Source organism: Camelus bactrianus, chromosome 18, assembly GCF_048773025.1.
Source record: "Camelus bactrianus isolate YW-2024 breed Bactrian camel chromosome 18, ASM4877302v1, whole genome shotgun sequence".
Lineage (NCBI taxonomy): Eukaryota > Metazoa > Chordata > Mammalia > Artiodactyla > Camelidae > Camelus > Camelus bactrianus.
The window spans coordinates 32,215,558-32,239,320 of record NC_133556.1 but is presented as its reverse complement, the minus strand read 5'-3'; the positions used below and the strand labels follow the sequence as shown (position 1 = coordinate 32,239,320).

General features: G+C 54.2%; 1 protein-coding gene across 11 annotated transcripts; it reads right to left on the bottom strand.

Annotated features, from left to right (window-relative positions):
* Positions 1–5,991: 5,991 nt before the first annotated feature.
* METTL22 (methyltransferase 22, Kin17 lysine) lies at positions 5,992–23,421 on the bottom strand. Of its 11 annotated transcripts, none has more exons than XM_074346752.1 (12): positions 23,323–23,421; positions 20,739–20,905; positions 19,121–19,380; positions 14,885–15,046; positions 14,651–14,795; positions 13,250–13,381; positions 11,770–11,841; positions 10,274–10,327; positions 9,284–9,364; positions 9,010–9,112; positions 7,322–7,490; positions 5,992–6,099 (listed from the first exon to the last, which is right to left on the bottom strand). In XM_074346752.1, the coding sequence occupies exons 2-12, from the start codon at positions 20,890–20,892 to the stop codon at positions 6,022–6,024; spliced, it is 1,410 nt and encodes a 469-aa protein (XP_074202853.1). In that variant the 5' UTR covers positions 20,893–20,905; positions 23,323–23,421; the 3' UTR covers positions 5,992–6,021. The 11 variants fall into 11 exon arrangements, with proteins under 11 accessions (XP_074202853.1, XP_010960624.2, XP_074202854.1 ...); XM_074346747.1 differs by lacking the exon at positions 5,992–6,099 and adding an exon at positions 6,106–6,611 and having other exon boundaries at positions 14,885–14,925; positions 19,033–19,380; XM_074346746.1 differs by lacking the exon at positions 5,992–6,099 and adding an exon at positions 6,106–6,611.
* Positions 23,422–23,763: the final 342 nt, after the last annotated feature.

The window sequence follows — 23,763 nt, the reverse complement described above, 5'->3', positions numbered from 1 at the left end:
GGGGAAACAAACATTGCATCCATAAGAGCAGGGGAATGAGAGAAATCTCTGATCAACATCCAGTGGAGAATGGAGGCCCTTAGACCAATAGCCGGCAAGGAACTGAAGTCTGCCAGCAACCACGTGGGGGAGCCCGGACGTAGGTCCTCTCTCAGTGGAACCCTCAGATGAGACCACAGCCCCGGAGACATCCTAACTGCAGCCTCGTGAGACAGCTTGAGACAGAGGCACCCAGTTAAGCCAGGCCTGGATTCCTGACCCACAGAAACTGTGAGAGGATAAATATTTGTGCTTTAAGCCTCTAAGTTTTGGGGTGTTTAGTTACACAGAGGGCCTTGCTTACACTAGAGTTCTCGGGCCACTGGGCAGAGGCTCAGAGGTGTGAGTCACTCCGCCCCCACACCACCTCCGTGGTGGCTGGGTTTATGCCCCCCTTCAGTTTGCTGCCTTGTCCATTAGGGCTCTCTTTCAAAAAGCAATGGGCTGGACACATGGATAAAATTTACCATGAGACTCAGCTTTTAGTGCAGACAGTGGCCACACTCTCCTGGGTGTGAATACACTAAACTCCTGGCCAAGAAAGCTAGACAACGTGGAGCTGTGAGCGGTCCGGGGTCCTCTCATTCTGTGTGTCACTGTCATCTGGGTCTCAGCTGGAGGAGGACGGAGCACAGTGTCTTGCAGCCCCAGATCCACGTGAGGGATGACTTGTCCTCCACACACGGAAACTGTTTCTCTAGCCCTTTCTAGATTCTTTGGATCAAAATTTATTTTATTTTCCCAAATTGGCTACCAAGCCACAACTGAAAGTGTGGCCTGACCCATCTGCGTTCAAATGAGCCTTAGTATCAGTTACCTGAGGAGGCAGCATTTGGGATGTATGTGTGCGTGCGTGAACTTAATTTTATCTTTATCTTCAGTAAAAAAGAAAAACACAAAAATAACCCACACTGGTTGTAAAAACAACATGCACAATGGGGGAGTTTATCTGAGTATAATTACTAGTCGGCAACCTGTACCCACTGTTCCTCCACATCCACGGACCCCGCCCATCGCGGGCCGTGTTGCACTGCCATATTCACTACTGAAAAATATCCAAAAGTAAGTGGGCCCGTGCAGTTCAAACCTGCGCCGTTCAAGGGTCAGCTGCACGTGTATACAGCACAAGGGGCAAAGTCTCTTGTCAACTGCTTCTTCAATCCCAGGGCCCAGGATTAACCCATGTCCAATGGTGCAGGGTGTAACTTTCCACGTAGAAACACGTGCCTTAGAGCTGCCGTTTATAAACTGTGCCTTGGTAAGCAAATTACTTGGAGGGATGGATAGCCTGGTGGGTGAGTGCTCACACTCCAGAGCCAGACTGCCTGGGTTCAAATCCTGGCTCCACCCCTTACCACCTATGTGGCCTTGAAAGAGTTTTCTGCCCTGCCCCCATGCCTTCGTTTACTCCCTCCGTCACGTGGGAGTCAGAGGATTTCCTGAGCTAACACCTGCAAGGTGTTGAGAACAGCTGGCTGAATCTCCCACAGCAGCATTCTCCTCGGGCGGGTGTGAAGTGAGGCTTTCTCCTCCCCTGAGGCCACCATCTTTCCAGGTGGCGCCTCACTGCTCAGGTGTCCAGGTGTTTAGGTATACGGGAGGGTGCTGATGTGCTGTGACTCTTTTTCAAGCCCCCGTCCTATGCTTAACTCCCAGTGGCTTGAGCCTTGGAAGTATTGGGGAAGTAGGTTTAATGAATCTAATTCTAGTTAAGCAAGGTTTTACTACACACGGCACCTTACGAATCAAGTTAGATTTTAATCATTACAACTCTGCTTAAAATCACCAAGTCCTCCCCATGGGAAACCAAGACCCATTTTGAGCAGGCATCTATATCAATCAGTAGAGATGGGGTTTTCCATTGATTTATTTGTACATTGCTCTTCATTTAGCTTTACTTCCCGTGAGCTTAATCACTGATGGTGGTATTGTTTCTTCCTTGGCTTCTTGTGCTCTTTCCAATCGTTCCGTTGATATTTTCCTATCAGCGCAGAAATCACACTCACTGGATGCCAGACTGGTCTGACGAGAAGAGTGCCCCCGTGTGGGGACAGAGATCGGGGCTGTCCTCGAGAACCCAGGGCCTCCTCCATCACCCAAGCCTACACGTCTGTTTCTGGTCTGAGGGGCTGAGCCTGCCCTTTGTGGTTTTAACAGAGGGTTAAAGTGCAAAAACCATCAGGTTGATTTCTCAGTCTGTTGGTAGAGAGATCGTAACATAAAAACTGCCCATTGGCTGCCCCAGTGTTGTGGGCAGAATCACCAGCCAGTGTTGGATAAGCAAGTCCCGGGAGACACCAGCTGTGGGGCACCGCACACCATGCGTGCGAGAAGCGGCGCAGTCTGGGAGGCCTCCCTGGTCCTAGCTGGGAGCAGGGTTGACCCCCTGTCTGCTTCCACCGTCTGTGGTGTCACCGCTTGCTCAGCACCTTGGCTTGTGAGCAGGTTCAACCTTGCAATCACACTCCTGAGGGCTAATGCCACATTCACTTAGCCTTCTAGAAGGCTGCCACGCAGGGAACACAGCACGCACAGTGTCATCATCACATCGGGAGGACCAGCACCCAGGCACACAGCACCTCTGCCTTGAGACCCACTGGGGGCACGAATGGCCGCTGCACCCCAGAGCCCAGATGCCCATGGGTCACCTTGATGCAAGTGCAGCAAGCTGGGTCTCCCAGCAGGATACTTTGTATCAGAGTCACGAGGGCCAGGGTCTGCCTGCCCACCCCCGGTCAGCCCTGCGTGATGGCTCCACCGCAGACAGGCAGGCACGACTTCCCACTTCCAGCCCCACCCTGTGTGAGTGCCTGGACTCAGATCATTTCCCCGGGCAGCAGTCTCCCCTGCCAGCGGTGTGGAGGGTGACTTGCCTATTCCTCTGAGGGCCACCTGGGTCCTCCAAAGTGACCTCTGTGTACAACACGGAGCCTGGAATTTAAGGCAGGCGTATGCAGTATTGACTTTTCAAATTTGCTCTTTGCCCAGCTGGTGTGGCAGGACAGCCTAACACACAGGATCTGTTTTATTTACATGGATAGGTAGAGACTGCTCAGTGATTTCTCTAGCAGGTGACGGATGACAGAGAGATCTCATAAACCACGTGGGCCATGGTGTACTAATTGAAAATGCTCCCAAACCAAAAAACTCTACCCTAGGACAATGCCTGCTGTCCACTGAAAACCTCCCTCGTGCGTCTTCCTCAGATTATCTGATATCCCCCTTAACAATAACTCCACGCAGAGGGGAGTTTTCCCATTTTACAGATGGAGAAGCTGAGGTGCAGAGGCTAGGTCACTTGTCCAAGGTCATCTGGCTGGTCCATGGCGGAGCCAGGACTGAACCCAGGTCTGCCCAACCCCAGAGTCTGTGCCCTTCACCAGGGATGTTATGTCCCAGCCTTGCTCTTCGCAGTGTGGTCCCTGGCCCGCAGCACCCACAGCGTCACCAGGGAGCCTGTTAAACTGCAGCATCGCGCTCCACCCAGGACTGAGTCAGAATCTGCGTTTAGCAAAGCTCTAGGCAATCTGCGTGCACAGAACCTGAGGAGTGCTGGGGCCACAGCATTACTATTCATTGGTGTTACCAAATCTTTCCCATGCAGGCTTGAACCAAGTCCCCTCCATGGGCCATATATTCTCTGAAAATGTTAGAATATGTTAAAAAAAAAATTGAGTCTAACAGTCTAGCAGAACATCTCAGTGGTTTGATGATTCTGAAACACTGCTGCCAAAAAAGCACTTAGAGAGGCTCGAGCAAAGCCATAAAACACGGTGATAAGGACGCATTTTGACTCTGAGATGTGAGAACCTGAGGATGCTCTGAAATACAGTGAGTCAAGATTAATTCTGGGCTCCACTTAGAGAAAGCTTTCGGGCCAAGGGTCTTGGACATAAAAGCACTCGCCCTAATGCGCCAGGTGAGAGGAGGGACAACCCCATCGCTTGGTGCCAAGTGTATTTACAGGCTTGTCCCCAGGAGTGCTAGGGAAGTGTCTCCAGCAGTGCTGACACATGGCCAGCTGTGGGCTCTGTCTGGGAGTTTGTTAAAATACATCCCACGTGATCCACAATTACGCTCAATTATGGTGAGTCTATCAGGGACTTCTTTTGGTGGGGGAACCTTGGAAAACAGGAATAGCTCAAAGTCTACGCCACTCAAACCACCGTGCACACAAGTCACCCAGGGTCTTGTCAAAATGCAGATTGACTCAGGTCTGTGCCAGGGTTGCCGCTACATTTCTCATAAGCCCCTAGGTGATGCCGTTGCCTGCCACTGCTGGTCCAGGCACCGAACCGCTGGATGTGGGAAGGGCAGAGGCCCGGGAATCAGGAGGGTGAGCTGGGAGCCTGACTCTGCCACTTGGCAGCTGTGTGATGGTGGGCAAGTTGCTTAACCTCTCTGAACTTCAGATTTCTCACATTCAAAATGGGGACACTGGTGCTGTTTAGGGTCTTTATAAGAGTCAGAGATCATGCAGGTAGATTTCCTACCCACTTCCAGAGGGGAGCGGGGGACCCAATGGACTGCATCGCCTTCATGGTAGGTTCAGCTGAGACCCATTTTTCTTTTCTAAAGTAGCTAATCCTCTTCTTCCAGGTCAGGGTTTCTCCACCTCGGCACTGCTGACATCTTGGGTTGGATCATTCTTTGTTGTAGGATGTCTAGCAGCTTCCTTGGCCTGTGGCATCATCTCCCCAGGTTGTGACACCTCAAAATGTTTCTAAACTTTTCCAAATGGCTAGGAAGCAAAATCACCCACAATTGAAAAACCCCATTCTAAGCAATACGTCTTACTAACGATTCATTCAACAATATGTGTTCAGTGCCTACTTTGGGCCAGATCAGATGCCAGAAATATATTGGTGTTTAAGATGAGCAAGATCCCTGACCTCATGGAGATTTTTTGCTTTCAGAGCCTTAGTCTTCTCAACTATTTAATGGGTATAACCAGGCTGCTGACTTTCTAGAGTTGTTGGGAAAATGAGTTAAGACTTGAAAAAGGCTGGCCCATGGTGTCTGAATAAGCCAATGACTTGGGAGTAGGGTAGGCCTGGGGAGCAGACTTGTGCTTGGGGAGAAGTGACGTGGGCAAGGGCAGATGAGCTGGAGCTGGAGGGGCAGAGAGAAGCCAGGAGATCCGGGCTGCGAAGGCCAGGCTGGGCCCTGGTGGGACCTGAACTGGAGAGGAGAGAGAGGAGGGAGAGGCAGTGGGAGGGACGCAGAACCACAAGGTAAAGGGAGGAGCAAAAAGGAAGGGTAGAGATAAAGCAGAGAGGCACAGACAAAACGAGTAAAAACCAGACACACATGAGCACACGTGATGCACAGTGGAGGGAGATCGAGGGCGGGAGGGAAATGCCACGAGGCAGACAGCCCCATGGACCCCGTTCCCTGGGCAGCCACGCAGGACCCAGCTGTTGTTTTAAGCACACCAGATTTTGGTTAAAAGAGGACACCAAGGCCACTGCCAGGTGAGTTCAGTTTGGGAGCCGCCTCTTGCCTCCTCCTCTGAACGGGCTCCCAGCAGAGGGCCATGGACGGGGCACAAGCAGCCATGGAGGAAAGGAGGCCTCTGTGTCCCATTCCGCGTGGTGTTATCACAGTGATTGTGGAGACGATGTTAAACTCATTTATAAGCAGTTAACAAAGGGGAATATAAATGACCCTGGGCGCAGCCCTGGCCGACCCCCAGGGGAAGCACGTGGTTAAAGCAATCAGCTCTAGTGGAACGGAACTGAGAAGATTGCCCAACGTGGCCAGGCGGCTCTCGAACATCCTGGAGCACATGATCCAAGCCGGCAGCATGAAACACAGGCCACCAGACGGACTCCCAGCGCAGGGCGATCACGTTCTCTGGCTGCTGCTGGGTGGCAGCGACAGAGGCCAGAAAAGCCTATTGGGTCATAAAAGGTCCAGTTGCCATATTTTTCAAATGACAAAAGTCTCAAGCACGTTACACTTTCGATTTTATTAGAAACATCACAGGAGCAGTCGAGGAGCTGTGCCTGCAGACGGGACGGGTCCCATCACTGGTTCCACAAAGACCTTCCAGAGCTCCTGCAGCAGAGAGGAGAGATTCCAGTTGAGACTTCACAACTTGATCAAGGGCTGTGATTAGCAAAAGAAGCGCCAAAAACACGCTAAAAACAGGCAGACCGCAAGCTACTGCGAGAGCAGGGAGCGTATTTGATTTCTTTGCTGTTCTGCTTTTCTGCGGAAGAGAAGCTGGGTGGTGAGTCCCGGCGCTGATCCAAGGGGCATCAGGGTGCCACGGGGTCAAAGGGACCAGAAGAATGGCAGCGAGCGCGCCCCTTTCCTGGGCACCGGGCACCATGGCTGCTGAATCTCGGGAGGAGCTGATTTCTCGATTGTGTGAAGCTCCCCTTAATGCTGGCGGGCGAAGGTACCACACGTGCCAAGTTCCAGCGGGACCCTGGCATCCTCACTAGCAGAAGTGGCCTCGGAGGCTGACTGCGGGGAGGCCGCCCAGAGGTGGTGGCGCGACGAAGGGAAGGCCCTCCTGGAGCACGGGACCGCACAGAACCGCCTGAATGCAACGCCACTCCTGCCTGCGGATGGGAGCGGGAGCCGAGCAGGCCCTCCGTCAGCCCTCAGGCCCGGGCCCCACAGACAAGAGACCAAGACGGCGAAAGACCTTCGGACTTATGTGAATCTAGCTCCTGGGAATTTTAAGGGATCTTAAAGGGTACTTTTGACTTTTCAAATTTCCCCTAAGTGCTGGTTTTAAAACTGTGACGGGAAGTGACGCGGAGGTAGGATGAACCCCAGCTCTGCCGTTTCCTGGCTGGGACTCACCACGTCTCGGCGCAGAGACAGGGATGAGAGGGGCTCAGCCGGGCACCTGGCACGTTATTAGGATGACTGCTCAGAGGCCTGTGAAGGGATCCCACAGTGCCCCGGGCGGAAGGGCCACTGGTCATCAGACATGCCCGCCTAGTCCGCAAAGCCACGTCCTTGGACGGTGAAGATGTGGCCACTGGCACTGGGGCTCCTGCATCAAGACCTCCAACCCAGCCAAGGGCCCCCAGACCTCCTGCTTCCTTTGGAGCCTGCACTGCCCACGGGGAAAGAAAGTGCTACGAGCCAGGTGACTGTTCAGCAGCAGCCCTCCCCCGATCTGGTGAGCCTCCGCCCCAGGTTCCAGCAGAGTGGCACTGGCGCTCCTCCCCGCTGGCCGGGCTGGCTCACCGCCTCCTCTGCCCCGCAGCTGACAGCCTCGCACCAGAGGAAGCGGCCCTTGGGCCAGCGGTGCACCTACCAGCTGCTGGATGCGCTCGTAGACCAGGAGCTGCGGGAAGGAGGCGTCCACCGGCTCCACCACGAAGCGCAGGCGGCCGTCGGCGAGCCTCTCCAGCTGGCGCAGGCAGGAGCGGAAGTGGTCGTAGGCCTCGCATGTGACATCCAGGTGCCTCAGCGTGAAGTTCAGCCTGCGGACAAGCAGGACACACACATCGCCCGTCACCACCCGAACGTGCTGCTGCCCCCTCATCACCGCCTTCCCGAGGCCCCTGATCTCACGCGCAGCATTTTAACTGGGTGCCTCCTGTGCGCTGGGTGTGCACGCACGGCCTTCCGGCACCTGTAGGAGAGCCTGGGAGGGGGACACGGTTCCTACCTCCACCCAACAGATGCGGGCACCTGTCCAAGGCCCCGCCCTGCGGGCTGCAAACAGGTGCGGCAGGTGGCATAGAACCACCTGAGGACGGTCCCCTCCCCCTACGCCCAGCACAGGCCCTGCGTCTGGACCGCCAACAACGTGCACGTGATGGACGCACAACAGGCGGGGCAGGGTGGGGGGCGGGGAGAGTCCAGGGAGGGCCGACTTCAGAACCGAGCCCTCAAGGAGCATCCCACACCCTGACCTGTAGCACCGCCCAAGTGAACCTCATACTCTTCACCGCTTTCCCTTTTCTTTCCAAAATCTTACTATGAAAAATTTCAAATATATAAAAGGGGCAAGGATGGTATAGTGAACCGCCCAGCTTCAACCTTCGTCAGCTCATGGCTTCTCTGCCACCTCTGCCCTTCCCCTGCCCCGCCACCCCGCCCCCAACCAAATTATCAAAAAGCAAAGCCAGACGTCACAGTATTGCCTATGTAAACATGTCAGTATGTCTCTTGAAAAAAGGGTTTTCGCTTGAAACAAACTCAATTAATCTTTCACATCAAATACTTAGTGTTCAACTTTTCCTGACTGCCTCACCCATAAAGGCCTATGAAGTCAGAATCCAAGTGATTGGATCCACATGGTGCTGTTGGTCATGTGGACCTCGAAGGGGGCCCTTGACGTTGTCGGTATAAACAACACTGCAACGTGCACGTGCCCACCCGGGCGGCTCTGTGCACGGCGGTGACCGCTTCCTCAGGGCGAGTTCTAGATGCTGAACTGCTGGGTTTATCAGTGTTTGGCTTTATGGCTTTTGCTACATATTCCAAGTTGCCTTCAGAAAAGCTGTGGCTTATGGTAAGAACGAGAGGAAGGTGTGTGTAGCGTGCCCAGCGCTGCATCTAGCACGAGACGGCCACTCCATCCACAGGAGCCCTAATGTTTCAGGACGTTCAAGTGGAAGTGTCCCAGAGGGGTCCCTGTCCGCGTCAGGGAGAGGACGGTGGCCCGGGGTGTGAAGCAGAGGTTCAGGAAGAGCAGGGGCCCTCGGCGGGTGTGGTGGCCCCGCGTCTCGGCTCTGGTGCACCGTCTGCATCCCAGTCCTCGTCTGTTTGCTGTCCAGCTGCGGCCTGGGGGGGTCCCTGACACCTCAGGCTTCCTCTCTTCAGCTGTGAAATGGGGACAGCAGCACCCACGCACGGGGTTGGTGAGTGGATTACATGAGGCCGTGTGTGTAAAGGACCAGCAGGTGCGTGACCATGATGACACTGAAGAGGACACACCTGGAAGGTGAGAGTCTGGCTCTCGGGGACATCAGCCCGGCCCCGTGCAGAGCTCACCTCTTCTCCACAGAGAGGATGGCTGTGCAGGCATTTTTCAACTTGTGAGCGAGTCGGGAGAGTGTTTTAAACAGAGCATCAGTTAAGTCATCATCGTAAAACACTGTGGGGAAGAAAACAGGCAAGTATCAGAGAAAACTACCCCTCAGAGGACCACGTGCCACCGTGGACTGAGGCCAGCAACAGGTCTCAGAATTAAAACCGCACAGAGACGTGGGAGGACCCTCCCCGTGAGGACGTGACGCCAACACCGTGGGAGGAAGAGGGCGCTCACCTTCGGCCGCGAGCAGGATGGTGGTGTGGCCGTACAGGTCGGAGATGTCCTCTTCCGACCAGCTAAAGGGAACCTCGGGATCTGTGAAAGGGCAAGGGCATCTTGGGAGCAGCCCTTTCTCTGCAGGCTGCCAGCACTCACCGAGACTGACCGAAAGAAGCTTCAGGAGAAGAAGCGGGGTTGGGTCAGCTCAACGCAGGGGGCACCACCAGGCAGCCCCGAACCCCAGAGGCCCAGCTTCAGGGCCCCCGAAGGCAGACTTCAGCCTAACCCGCTGACTCGGCTGGTACCCTGTGTCTGTACCTCCGTCCACAGTACTCCTGCCCCCATGTACCTGCTGTGTGACCCCGAGAAAGGTGCTTCCCCTCTCTGAACTGCAGTGGTCACACTAGAATGGGCATAATAATGCTTCCCTCACAGGGCTGTCAGGGAGACCAAAGGACCTCAAGTGTGCGAGGAGCCTGGTAGATGACAGGCACTCACCAAGCAATGATCTCCCTCACCTGACGTCTAATAGGGAAAAGAAAAGTGAGAGCTAGTGTGCAGGTCTGCATCAGTCTTTATAAAAAATTTAGCAATCTCTCACCCAGCAGGCCCTGAACTCACGTGGCCGACTCCCTGCTGTGGGCTGAGGACTGGCGCCAATGGGAGGAGGCTTCCCGGCTGGGAAACGGTCTCAGCCCTGGAGTCCCAGAGACCTGGGTTCACATCCTGACCTGCCAAGTACCTGTGACCCTGCGCAGGCACTTAGCCTCTCTGAACGGCAGTCCTCTCCCGTAATTCAGGGACCACTGTACCAACCGTACAGTGACTCTATGAGTCTGAATGACAGGATGAGCAGAGTGTGCCCGGCACGCAGCACCAGAAAGGACAGCTGTCACTCGTCAGCCCACAGAGCCGGGACTCTGCTGGTTAGTCAAGGCCACAGGGCCGATGGCCTCAAGGCATCACAGTGAACCACCAAAGGGACACGAGGAGGAGGACATGCACCTGTGCAGAGGTCATCTTTCAGCCAGTCCAGTTCCTTGACCTTAACTACACCACCTACAAAAGCAAACACAAACAGGACCCCTAAACACTGAACACAATGAGGGAAAAGATAAACTTTCCACTACACACCAAGATCCATCCATCCGTCATCACTCCCCAACCCCCCGCAACCTCCCGCAGTTTCTGAGTGCTGAGCATCAGGCCTGGGGCTGGCACAGGGAACACAGAGATTGATGGACATGTCCCTGTCCTAGGAGGCTGGCAGGCGGCAGAAACCACACTGACGGGCCTGCAGTCAGGGTGACGTGAAGAGGAGGTGCCAGGTGCACAGGAGGAGAGGGACTCTGGTGTTGATGGGGTGTCAGGGAAGGCTTCAAGGAGGACGGGCTTCGAGCCTGCTCCTTCCTTCCAGGCCTGCTGACAGCCTGCTGTGCCCTGGCCATTCAACAGACAACCTGACACAAGGGATCAACCACAGATGGGCCCTGCCCTCATGGAAGGTGTGGCCTAGTGGGGTGGCAGATGCCAGTCAACTAGTCACATAAATGTCAAAACGCAATGGTTCAAGGTGAAAGGAGAGTCTGTTAGGGGACTGTGACCTCACCTGGAGGTCTGAGCATGATTCGGAACCAAGAGGAGGATGAGAAAGAGAATTCCAGGCCGGGGAACCAGCAGGGCAAAGGCCCCAAGGGCAGGGGAACCTCCAGCAGGGCCAGGATGGGGAATGGGGGGCACTGTGGGGAGGGGCTGCCAATAGGCAGGGGCCAGACATCTCAGGATGTGGACAAGTAAGGGGGCTGGGAAACCTCTGAAGGGTCTGAAGCCTGTGGGGCCAGAGTGAGCCAATCGGAGTCTGGAAAAGTGCCCCAGGCTGCTTGGAGGAGGAGGCCTGGACAGGCAGACTAGTTAGGAGCCAGCTGCCACGTCCATCATGTGAACTCAGTCCTGCAGGCAGTGCAGGAACCTGACGGTCAGGCTGATGGGTGGGGGGGCATTTGGGGCAGAGGGAAGAGCATGAGGAGTGACTCCGAGGCTCGCTGGACGCAGGGCTAGACGGCACTGTCAGGATAGGAGGTAGGAAAAGTGGGCCAGGGCCAGACCAGGAGGTTTGGAGCCAGGGAAGAGCTCAGCCTTCACCCCAGAAGGCTTTCAGTGGGGAGTGACGGGCCAGGCTGTCTTACAAAGGTCACTCCGGATGCTACACAAAGGACAGCTTGGGTGCATCAGACAAGGAGCTAGGGAGAGCGGGAAGGGGCCTTGCGACCTCCAGGGAGGAGAGAGCTGAGGTAGCATGTGGCGGTGGGCGTGGGAAGAGATGTGGCAGACAGAGTCGTCTAGGATCTGAAGCGACTGGAAGCCAACCCGTCTGCTCTACCACTCACCGAGGCATCAAGGGAAGCAGACAGAAGCCTGCCTCCATGTCACAGTTCTGGGTGTCTGCCCACCTCCCAAACAGAGAAACCTCCCTCTGGGACGGGAGATCCCCCGGGCCTCACCTCCAGCGGCGGTCAGGTGGCTGTTGAGGGCAACGTTCCGCTGGCACATGGCCAAAAGATCTGCACCGACATCTGGAAAGACAGAGGGCACGCCATAAAGCGCCAGCCGGGGCGGCCCTCCTGCCTCCGTGCTTCTGCCTGGGGAGAGCTGCTATCAGCAGCACGACTGCAGAAACGTGTGAAATGGAAACGGAAGTTGCTCCTGTGTGCTTTACTGCCAAAATGAAATACATTCAGCATAAGGCTTTCAACGATCTCTTCCTTAGGTAAGAGGTGACTCTGGTAGGGACAGGGTCTGTGCATTCCAGAGATGGAGGTGAGAGCTCCCAACACCCTTAGAGCATAGGAAACAGGCACGTGCCTCCTGAGTCCACCCTCAACATTTCTAATGACCCTACAAGCTGCTGTCGCGGTCCCACTTCATGGACAGCTGGTTGGAGCAGTCACATGGCTGGGCGGAGCCAGGGTTGCATTTGAGCACAGGTGCCTGTGACTCTGAATCTAGGCTCATTCCCTGACAGCCCAGAAAACTGGCCAGTGCCAGAAGGGCGTCTAGGTGTGATTAACAGAGACAGAGCAGATGCAGACAGGCTGGAGGCAAGACTGCTGGTGCCTGACTTGCTGTCGCCACCATCATATCTCCTGAGCTGCCTGCTGCTCTCATGAGGAGAGAGCAGCTCCTCGTTGCTCCAGCAGAGCTGAATTCTAGTACATTGAGTCCTCGATGGGGGTGGGGACAGTGCTTTGACAAAAGTTAACTTTCAGTTAGGAGAATGTGCACATGGAAGGCACTCGCCTGGCCCTCTGTGGGTGCCCCTGCTCCCCCACTGCAGATCCCTGGGGACCAGACTGTTGTCTCCATCCCAGGGACCATGCAGAGCCTGGGTATGAGTGTCAGGGATGGCGGGCTCTCTGCTCATCAAAGGGACACACCTGTTCCTTTTCCTGGGCCCCAGGTTAAGAGGCTACTGATGTATGTGTCTGACAGCACAGGGCTGGGTCAGCCGTTTTTAAGCCTTTATATACTTTTTGTCAAAACAGATCTTGTGTGGGATTGTAACGTATAAAACAGATGAGAGAGAAGCACGGAGGGCTGAGTCGGGGAGGGAGACCTGGAGTTCCGGGGCTGCCCCTGCCCTCTGCTCCATGGAAGACAGTGTGAAACCCCCACATGAGGAGGCACCACGCTGTGAGCCAGCAGCCATGCGTGTGACCCGGGCCAGCCACCTGAAATTAGCCTTGGTCTGCCCATTTGGACAAAGCGGGAGGTGACAGGCCTCCTGGCTACTGCCCTGTGAAGCTACAGGTGCTGATGCCTGTGAAAAAGCTTCACTAACTTAGACGTGCTGTCAGGATGCAAGCTCTGGTCTCCACGCCGGGACAGCTCTCTCGAGGGCAAGATAACTGGATGAGATGCTGCTGTTGGGTGCCAAGCACAAGCGCAGCCCTTGGGTGTTGCTTCACAGCTTGACTCACTCACTGGCGTTTGACCCCAAATCGTCAAGGAGCAGCACAAAGGGTGGCTGCCCTGCAGACTCCCGGGCAGCGGTTACTGTTGGGTTTCTGACCAGTACACCCGAATCCCAGGCCACTCCAGCTTCCTCTTTCCCAGCTCAGGATATGCAAAAGCAAAAGACATGCACCAGGAAAACATAAACCAGGGGTCGAAGAACTGCAAACCACATCAGCAGACATGGCTCTCTGCCTAGCAGGTGTTAAAGATGTGAAACACAACAATAATACTGACCCGATGCGATCCTACTCTCCCATAAGCGGGGATGCTCTTCCTAAAAAAGCACGCTGCAAGCCTGCAGTGTAGCTGCCAGCACTGCACCGCGCAGTCTGCTGCGTGCTCCCTGAGCTGTGGTACTTAAGATGCTACCATCGGGGGAGCTGGGGAAGGGGACGTGGCACTTTCTATAATATTTTAGCAACTTCTCTGTGAGTCTCATGTTACTTCAAAATAAAAAATTCAAAAAGGAATCATGAGACAGTAAGTATTCAAAAGCTCAAGAAAGGTCCCACTGACTTCTAGGAATCCAGCCTAAGGATTATCAGACAACAATGCACAAAGGTATTTCTTGCAGTGCAACTGACATGCAAAGACCCCCCAAATCCCAAAACACAGCACATGACAACAGCCAAAATGTCCAGCAATAGAAGAATGGTTTAAAAAAGGAGAAAGAAATATTACATGGTCATTAAAAGTCATTTATAATTTTTAACGGTCATGGAAAATGCTCTTTCCATTTTTCAACATTTTTGGCAGGATGTAGCCCTGAAATATAGTTTGATTTCAGCTATTGTTTGGGATTGTGTACACACAAAGGAAAAAGACTATAAAAAAAAAGTATATATATATATAAACAGTTACAAAACAGATTCGAAAGCTCCCTAAGGACAGGGACTTGATCTGTTTTATTCGCTCCTGGGTCTCCCGCATCTGGAACTGTGTCTGGCAGACAGCAGGTACTCAATGAATTGCCTATTGTTGAAAAAACCCGACAATTGTAAAATTACGAGTAAGTGTAAGTTTTATTTGCTCTTCTATAAATAGTAGGCAAGATCTCCACAATCAGGGAAAAATAAAAATCTTGTTTTTAAGCCTTACGAAAAGCATACTCGTGGTTTTCTGAGATGTTTACTCTTCTGAGGGCATGTGAGTGGAGGTACCAGCAGAGCCGCTGGTCCTGCACCTGCTGGGTGCTGCTGGGTCATTCTGAGAAAACCATGGAGGGTGGAGAAAGCCAGCCAAAGAGGATGGCAAAATTAATAGCAGCCAGGGACCAATGTCCAGTTTCTCTCCCTCACTTTTTTTTCCAGTCAGTACATGCTTTGTGAAGAGACCACTTCCCCTCAGCCTGGGCTGGCAGGGTGTTACCTGTGCAGTAAACGGTCCGAGCCACTGTGGCTGCGACGATGCTGGCGAGCCCAGTGCCCCCTCCCAGCTCCAGCACGGTGCGGCCCTGGAAGAGGTCCCGCTGGAATAGGACGTAGTCTGCCAGGAGCAGGGCACCCCGCCACACCTGGAGGAGAGAGGGACAAGGAATGACAGGTGATGTGAGGCTCAGGAGAGACCCTTCAGGGCCGTGGAAAGTAGACGGGACCTACCCACCTGCTTGCCAACATCCTCCAGGGGGGTGGCCATGGTGTGCTCTGGACGGGACAGAAACCAAAAGAGAAAGGGCCACCATGAAAATGGGGATGGACAGACCACAGACAGACGGGTGCATGGCAGGCTGCAAACATGGTCGGATGGGGGCTGGAGGCAGGCGTCCTGAGGAGGAGCAGAAATACAGGACATGCTCCCATTCCGGGGTGGGGGTGTGTGTGTGGCATCACTCACACTCCAGGCACCACGGCTCACTCTCATTCTGATCCCTGGGTGTCTCTGCCCTGCAGCGCCAAGACTCAGGTCACAAGAGGACTGGACCCAACTTAATCAAGCACACCCCTCCCCACTCCACCTTTTTATGCTCAGTAACTGCATATTCTAATCATAATGTATTTATGTTTTGATCAGCTGTATGCTAAGAAGAATCACAATTCATTCCCAAATATTTTCTTACACTTAGAACACACTAAGCTAACAAAATAAGTTTGAGTTTATACCCTTTTTTAGGTGAAAAGCAGTATGTTAAAGTATCCTGAAGCACAAGATACATTAGGATGAAATCTGGTGCCGGTTGTGGAGGAGGGGAGAGGACAGAACTGCGAGATCGAGGAGAAAAAGGAATGACGTCAAACACTTTTCCTGTTAAGTAAGCACTAGCTCTCGTATTTTTAAGCAAGATGGTGATGGCTATTGAATCTAAATGCCCACCACACACGCACAGCAGGGAAGCTGCATGCGCTCGTCAGACTGGCTCAAGTCAAGCCCCAGGCTCACATCAAAACCAGAGCAGAGAGCAAGATGGGGAGAGGAGAGCAGTGAGGCTGAAGGTGTGAGTGGGTGTGCGTGTCCACACATGTGTGTGGGGGAGGCGGGGGGGGGGAGAGGCCTCCTCGGGGTCCCGGCTTCCATAGCCCTGCCCCCTCCCCAACTCTGCAGCCCCACAGTGTGCTGTCCGCTGGCTGCGGCTCACAGCACCCCTCAGAAGGCCCCCTCCCTCTGCCCCCCCGGCCCCCTGCCCCTTCTGTCTGCCCGGCCCAGCCAGGGCGCCCTCCCAGCGGGATCTCGGTCACAGGCACTTGGTCTTTCCTCTGAGGGGTTTCGTGCACTCAAGTCTTGCTTCCCAGCTGCATCCAAGGGGCGCTCGGCTTCCCTTGAGAGCGAAGGTGGACTAAGCTCAGACAGACCCGAGTGTGAACCAGGCTGGTCACGTCCTAGCTGGTGGCGGACCCACTGAACTCTTCGGAGCCAGAGCCCGTTTGCTCCCTTACAAAACACAGAACTAACACCTTCACCTCATCTGTGGGCTCAGTGGCCTCCCTAACCAGGGCCCAGGGCGGGGAGTTCCTGCCCTGGGAGAAGTCAGAGTTTACACCCAAGACAGTCCCAATGGCGCCATAAAAACGTCAAAGGCCAGCTTGAGGAACAAACCCATGAGAAACTCCAGGGTCACAAACGGGGTGAGACAGATGGTGTTAGAATCTGATCTGCACCCTGCCCCCATCAGGACAGCCTCTAGACCTGCAGGAGCCCAGCCTCTCCTCCCTACCCGTCTCCCTCCTCCACACCTGGATCAGTCCCCAGGAGTTAAGGCTGACGGCAGCTCACATTTTCGGAGCACTACTCTCTTGGTTCCTCACACCAGAGGCTACACCCATTTTACAGGCAAGGAAACTGAGCATGGAGGCCAAGGGACTTGCCCAAGTCACAGGCCAACAGAGAAGGCACATGACTTGGGATCCGACAGCCTGAGTTCCAGCTCTGCCTCTTCTGAGTTCTCGCTGGGTCTCAGTTTCTTTACCTATAAAATGAAGGATAGGATGATAATTTACTGTGAACCCTGGGTCTGTGGATTCCTAGCGGGTCCATGGCTAAGCTTTAGATTTGATAATCCACTGAAAGAGTTTGGAAAACACACTCTCCTCCCTGCAAGGGAGGTTTTTAAAAATCAGTTTCTCAAATGGGCCCACAACCTGGGGGAAAAAGGCTTGGCTCATGGAAGGGAGGCACGGGGTGACCAGGACAGACACCTGCTCAGCACCTACTCCGCGCCAGGCCCCGCAGGAGGCACTCATTGGGCAGTATTTATGAAATTAGCACCAAAATCCAGGGAGGGCACCTTCCCCGACCCCGTTTTGTAGTCCAAAAATGGAGGCTCTGGGTGGGCAAAACACTTGTCCAAGGTCCCCTGGCTTGTGAGGAGCTGGGGAGCTCTACAGGATCCCGCAGTCCAAGACCCCTTCCCTACGTCACACTGTACAGGTGCAGATGGACCATGGACCAGTTAGGAGTTACCGCTTAAGCTCAGGTAGTTAATTACACTTCCACTCTCCCCCTGGGGGTAGGTGGGACAGTGAGCTAAAAAGGAAGGTGAACCTCCATCCAGGCCTGTGAGATCCAGCTTCACCACTCGCCACAGGGAATGAGGCAGGAGGGGAGCCGGCCCCATCCTTCAGGACTTTGTTCTTAGCTTGCAGGATGGGAAGCTCTCAGAACGTTAAACACAGGCACTCTGGGGGCCAAACGACTCACTGTGGAAGAACCAAGCCTGCCGCTGCCCTCCTCAGGGAGGCCAGTTAAGTGAAGGCTAGGTGAAAAGAGCAGTCCCCGACGCTCCTGCGGGTAGAACTTTCTCATGCTGTGATCACATGACGTGGGTAAGAAACACGGCTGGGGCGTCAGACGGACCTGGGTGGGAATCACGGCTCTGCCACTGACTAGCTATATGACCTTGGGCGAGTTCCTCAACCTCTCTGAGCCTCAGTTTCTGCCTCTGTGAAACAGGAACACCCATCTCTGGCAAGGCCGTGAGGACCAGAGGTAATCCCCCACCCCCACCAGAGGTCTAGAACACAGCCGGCCGGGGACGCAGCAGGCACTCGCTCAGTCTGCTGAACAGAGGAATGGGTGGCCAGCTGTTCTGTCTGGGCTTTTGAGAGTGCCCGGTGGACCCCATGCCCCCATCCTGGCCAGGACTGAGGGAGACCTCTACCTGGGTCCTCAGGCACCATTCAGGACCCTGGATCTCAACGAGCAGACTCAAATCAGAGCTCCTTCCCCCAGAGGAGTAGTGCTGGGGGTGGCCAGAGCCCAGGCTGTGGAGACGGACCACATGGATTCAGAATATTCCTCACCGCCACCAAACTGCACGGCCTTGCGCTTGCCACTTCCTCATTTGTACCACCCCTCGCAGGGGGTGGTGAAGAATACAAGGTGATGAGGTAAATCTCTAAACACAACAGGTGCTTCACCATCGCTGGCTTACTGCCTGTCCTGGCTCTTCCCCACTCCTGGCATTGCCAGAGATGAAAACCCTGGAGTCACCAGGCCCCTCTGCATCGCCCCTACATCTGGGAGTGGGTGCTTTTGATCCAGCCTCTGCATGCCCACTCTACCTCTCCCGCCACTTCATCACCACCCCGGTTCCCCACTTCATCACCCCCCTTTTCCCACCTGGCTTTCAGCTCCCGGTTGATCTGATCAGCCCACACAGTCCCCCAGATTAACTCTGGATCTACCTCCCTCTCCCTCTACCACAATCCAGCTCTGGAATCTCCCATGGCTCTCTGGTGCCGGCCCAGGCTGGCTGGGTATAACACAAACTCAGTCCCCCGCCCACACCCCCAGCATGCTGAGTTGGATCCAGTGTTGATGCAGGAGGAGAAAGGCTTCCTGGAGGAGGTGATGGCCAAGCTGGGACTTGGACGACAGTTAGGAATGTGTTAAGCAAGCAGAGGCTGGGGGCAGATGTTCTGGGAAGGAGGCAGAGCACAAGCAGAGGCCCACAGATGAGGAAGCACGCGGAAGGGGGAGAGGGTCGGTTGCAGTGTGAGTTGAGGCTGGAGACGTAGGCAGAGCCACCTCACGCACAGCCTTGGGAGCTAAGGTGAATCACTGGACTGTGTCTTGAGGGCAATGGGGAGCCACTGAGGAGTCTTGAGCCGGAGAGCAATCCGACTGTGTGTTTTGGAAAGCTCTCCTGCTGGCAGCAGTGCTATTCGCCCCCAGTTTCATATGAGCTGTTCAGCTAATCGGTCCTGCCCTGTGATACCCTGGATGGGCCTGGACACAGCGCCCATGCTCAGGCATCCTTGTGCCCTGACCGACACTGGGGAGCTGGCTTGGCAGCAGGTAAGCCGCTCTCTAATTACCTATTTTGATGAAATCGTGGGGGCTGCTCTCTCGGGCTTCGTCTCCCAGGCCGTTGTCTTCCTCCTGCGTTAGAATCATGGGATGTACCTTGTCTCTCAGGGGCCCTGATGGGTCAGAGGCAGCCCGTGGTCTTCTCACAACGTCCAAATCCCCATCCTCGTCCAGCTGAGCTTCCAGCCCCTCCTGGCCGCTGGTGTCAGCCTTGGCCTGGAGGGAGACGTCCTCACGGTGGCAGCCACTCCCTGGAGGGGACCCTGTGTCAGTGGGAGGAGTCTCTTCTGTGCGGACATCGCCACCCTTGACCCCCGAGTCTCGGTTCCACAGAAGCTTGAACTGGGACAGGAAAACTGAAAGGCAAGACAGAACACAGGAGAATATTTCCAAACTCTCCTTTTCTATTTCCCTTCCTCTCCTTTCAGAAAATCTGATTTCCACCTGGAAAGCATTTTAAAGGCCAGGTGGAGTGGAGACATCATAACGCCAGAAGAAAGGGTGGATTCAGCCGTGATGCTGTGGCCTCCAGGGCAGTCACCACGGCCACCAGAAGCAGCTGCCACATGAGGAGCATCTATACTGCAGGCACCCAGCTCACACGGTCTCGCCTAAATCTCACAGTCCTATGAAGCTAGTGGTGTCACTCCATTTTACACATGTGGAAACTGAGGCTCAGAGGTTAAGTGATCTGACCAAGGCCTCACAATGGTGGATGTGGCTTCAGCATGATACAAACCCAGTCTACTCAACTCCTAAGCTGATGCCCCGTGCTGCCTCGTAAAGCCTGGAGACTAGGACAAGGACACCAACTGCCCTTAACATCTGGTGGCCAGAAAGTCACCGGGGCAAGTTTTGGTAAGAGTATGGGTGCTAGGAAAGGTGGGCAGGAGGCGGAGGCAGGGTGCAAGGACCTGAATGGACAGTCCTGGGCCCGAGTCCTCCGTGTCCCCAGGTTGTCTGACGCTGGGGCAAGTCACTTACCTGTTCTGGGTTTCCTGAATCCAAACCCGGACATAAGAGAAAAGGAAGTTATTAATGGCACCAGAACAAGCAAATACAGGGGGATTGGAGCTGGGGAGGTGGACAGGGAGGGCCTGTTTGAGGTGTCATTTGAAGAGTCAAGGCTGGGAGGGAAGAATGTTCTGGGCAGAGTGAAGGTGCACGCAGCGTGTGAGGGGCAGAAGGGAGTAGAAGGCGGCGGCAGACCAGCAAGGGAGGGGAGAGAAGTGTGGACACACGGGCAGGGGTGGGGTGGGGCTGGGCCTCGCAGGCCAGGGTGAGGACTCCGGTTTCATTCTAAGAGCAAAGGAAGCCTCTGGAGGTCTAAATCAGGGCAGTGTTGTGATCTGCATTTTTCAAAAGATTCCCTTGGCTGCTGGGGAGAGGAGTGGTGGAGGGGGTGCAGGAGGAGAAACAGGGAGCCCAGTGGGAGAAGCCAGAGGCAGCCAGGCCAGCAATGCAGGCGGCCAGCCTGGGGAGGGCCTCCCCTCCTGGCCCGCAGGCTCCCTGAGGGCAGAGCTCGGCTTCTGCATCCCCAGCACCGAGTCCTGATCTGGCACACAGCGGGCGCTCAGGAAAGCACAGGCGTTTACCCAGTGAAACAACGGCACTTAAGAAGTGGCGTGAGGGTCAGTTAGACCATCCAGTCTCCCCAGCCTTTTCTGTGAAAGAGCAGAAACACAATGGGCTCCCCGGGGCGCAGGGACCTTACCTGGCTGCCCCATGCCGTTCAGCCGCACCATGAGGTGTCTCTGGTTCGGGGTGTAGAGGTGGACGTCTGACAGCACGGTGTCACTTTTGAAGGTGATTTCATCCATGGTGGGGGCGGGAGCCGGCGACCATGGCCCAGGCTCCACATTAATCATGGGACAGCAGCACCTGAGAGGCAAGAACAAGTCCTCAGGACAGCAGGTCCCAAAGGGGAACACTGTAAATGGACCCCAGCCAGGTGGCAGAGAGCTCTGCATTGCCCTGGGAGTAAGACTTCCTTTTTCAATCCTCTCTTAATTCTTCCTAAAGGACAGCATCTCAGAGCCATGGCAAGAGAAAAGAATCCAGCTGGAACCGTTATTTTGTTTTGCAGTGTTCATTTTAATAGTAATCTTTCATTTATGGCAATAAATTTATATTTATTTATACTGATAAAGTTTTTCTTCCCTTTTTATTTTTTCCAACTTTTTTGTTATAAGAATTTTCAAGTAACAAGTTGAGGGCATGGTATAATACAGCCATATACCCACTGCTTAGAGTCAATGATCATTAACGCTTTGTCATATGTGATCAATCTATCTATCTAACCAGGTTTTTTCTCCCCTGAACTCACCGAGTACATTCTAGACATCACAACATTTTACCCCTAAATTCTTCTTCGGCACCTGGCTCCTAAGCACATGCTCCTATATAACCATAAGACCATTAACAGACCTAAAATAATTAACAACTCCTTTATACCATTTAAAACCCAGTTCATGATCAGTTTTCTCCATTTGTCACCCAAATGTCTTTTGTAGCTAGTTTTTCCTAAACCGGTATTCATGACAATTTTCACTTTGCATTTACTTATTTTCCCAGCTGCCCACATAACATGCGTTTTAAAACCTTCTTTTTAAATTAAAAAGAAAGTGAGTGGATTGAAAGGAAAAGCAACGAAAGGAATCACTGTGTAGGTGACATATAGACAAGGAAAAATTACGAAGGTGACACAGCAATACTAAAATTTGGAAAACTGTGACTGAGGCCAAGTGGTCAAAACCTGGAAGGCTCTCCCTCCACCCAGGTGTTTCAATTCATCAAAAAGCATCCAACAGCAGCAGCGTGCAGAGCCTTGGGCTGTGATGCTGGGCACAGCAGGTGTAATCCCCATTCCACCTCCATGCTGTATGACCTTGGGAAAATGACTTCACCTCTCTGGGCCTGTTCCTTCAGCTGTATTCTCACCTTGCAGGGTTGTGGGTGAGGGGGACAGGCATCAAGTGCTGAGCAGAGTCCCTGGCCCATGGCTGTGGTTAATAAGTTCCAGAATATCCTTGTCTTGGGGCTGGTTTCAGATGTTTGACCCAAATGTGCCCACAATCACTGACAGGAACCGTTCCTACCTGGGCAGGTGTGCAAACTAGCTGTGTGCCCCAGGCATGTCATGAAACCTATTCCTTCGACTGGAAATGGGATCATCATAACCCAGGCTGTTCACAGTCTCAGTCTACACAACTGGAGTTCCTACATTTAAGTACTTGCCATGATGCGAAAGTTGGCCAAACACAAACATTTTTATGGGAAAGCCAACCCCTTACTAGTCTCCGTGCTGGCTTTCTTATCTGACTCTATACACCAGCACAAAGTAAGTGGGTTGTTGAGTGAGGCTGTAAATCTGGTAAATTCATGCAGGATTTCATGGTGTCAGTGAAACTGATGGAGGAGAAATGATCTCTTTCAGGGTTTAGGACATACTGAGTGCTCAATATATAACAGCAAACATTATCATTATAGCGTTGATAATAATAATAATAATTAAAGAGTGTGCTGGAAGATGGAAAAAGGCAATAGTTTCTCTAATCAGGAACAGCTGACTCAGTCTCCATCTGGGAACGCTGGGGAGGATGGGCTTTGGTCCCCTGTCCTCACTGGGGAGGAGGGGAAGGACACACCAACTGCTGATGGGGCCCCGCCCCCTCCTTCGGCTGGTTGCTGACAGCCGTCCTTGGCTTTTCTAAGGCTGTGGGGACCAGATCAGACGCTGTCATCCTTTATCCAGTAGGAATCCCCAGTCAGGGCTACCCCCTAAAAGCACTTTGCTGGAATCTGGGGTGTTGAAATACCTCCCCGCCTCCCGGGCTTTCTGTGTCAGCTGTCACAAACTCATCAAAAATCAGGAACTGGACGCGATTCTGGAACCAAGGCCAGGGGGTGCGGGGAAAAGACTTGGCCCTGGCCAGGGCGCGCAGAGCTGTATGTAGTCAGGTGCTCCACGGCCCTCGGCCCCGGGGGGTCTTCGTTCTGTCTTGCCGCCTCCCTAAATTCCACGCTGGTGGGTTAAGCACCGCCGTCTCAAACTGCAGTCACAGCTCGGGCATCGCCCTCCCTTCCTAATCCGAAACCGAGGGGGCTGCTTGGACCCCGAATGGAATCCAGACGACGGCATGGACTCCATCCCCCAACACCCTTGCCTGGAAGGAGAAACTGAGGCTGAGTGGGTACTTAGGCTTCAGGTCCGTGGGAGCTCGTATTTCAAGGCCAGACTCGGTGCCAGGAGCCGCCCTGCATCCTACCCCGTGCCGCCGCCTCTCGCAGGGGCTTACCCGACGCCGACCGCAACCTTAAGTCCCGCCAGACCTCCTCACCACGGGGCTCAGGCGGCCGCCATGACGGCAGGTCTGCGCAGGCTCAGTTCCCCCCCGCCCCCCCCGCCCCACGGTCCCGCCTACCTATAGGGTCGCGCATGCGTATCAGCGTTGCCGGCGGATGTGCAACCCAGAATAGGAGCGGTTCTCATCTGCTGGGGGTTGCTGGGGTGGTTGGCCTGGGTGGCACGGGTCTGCTAGAGGGGGGCTGTTGGATAACTCACTCAAGTCACCCAGCTAAGTGGTGAGGCTTGAATTCTAACACGGATAATCGGGCTCTAGAGCCTGCGGTATTAACCAGCATGATAGCTATTTTATTATTATCCTTGCTTAGTACTCATTAATAGAAGCTGGTACTCATTTCATTCATCCGCTGATCAAGTCTCCAACATCAGGCGA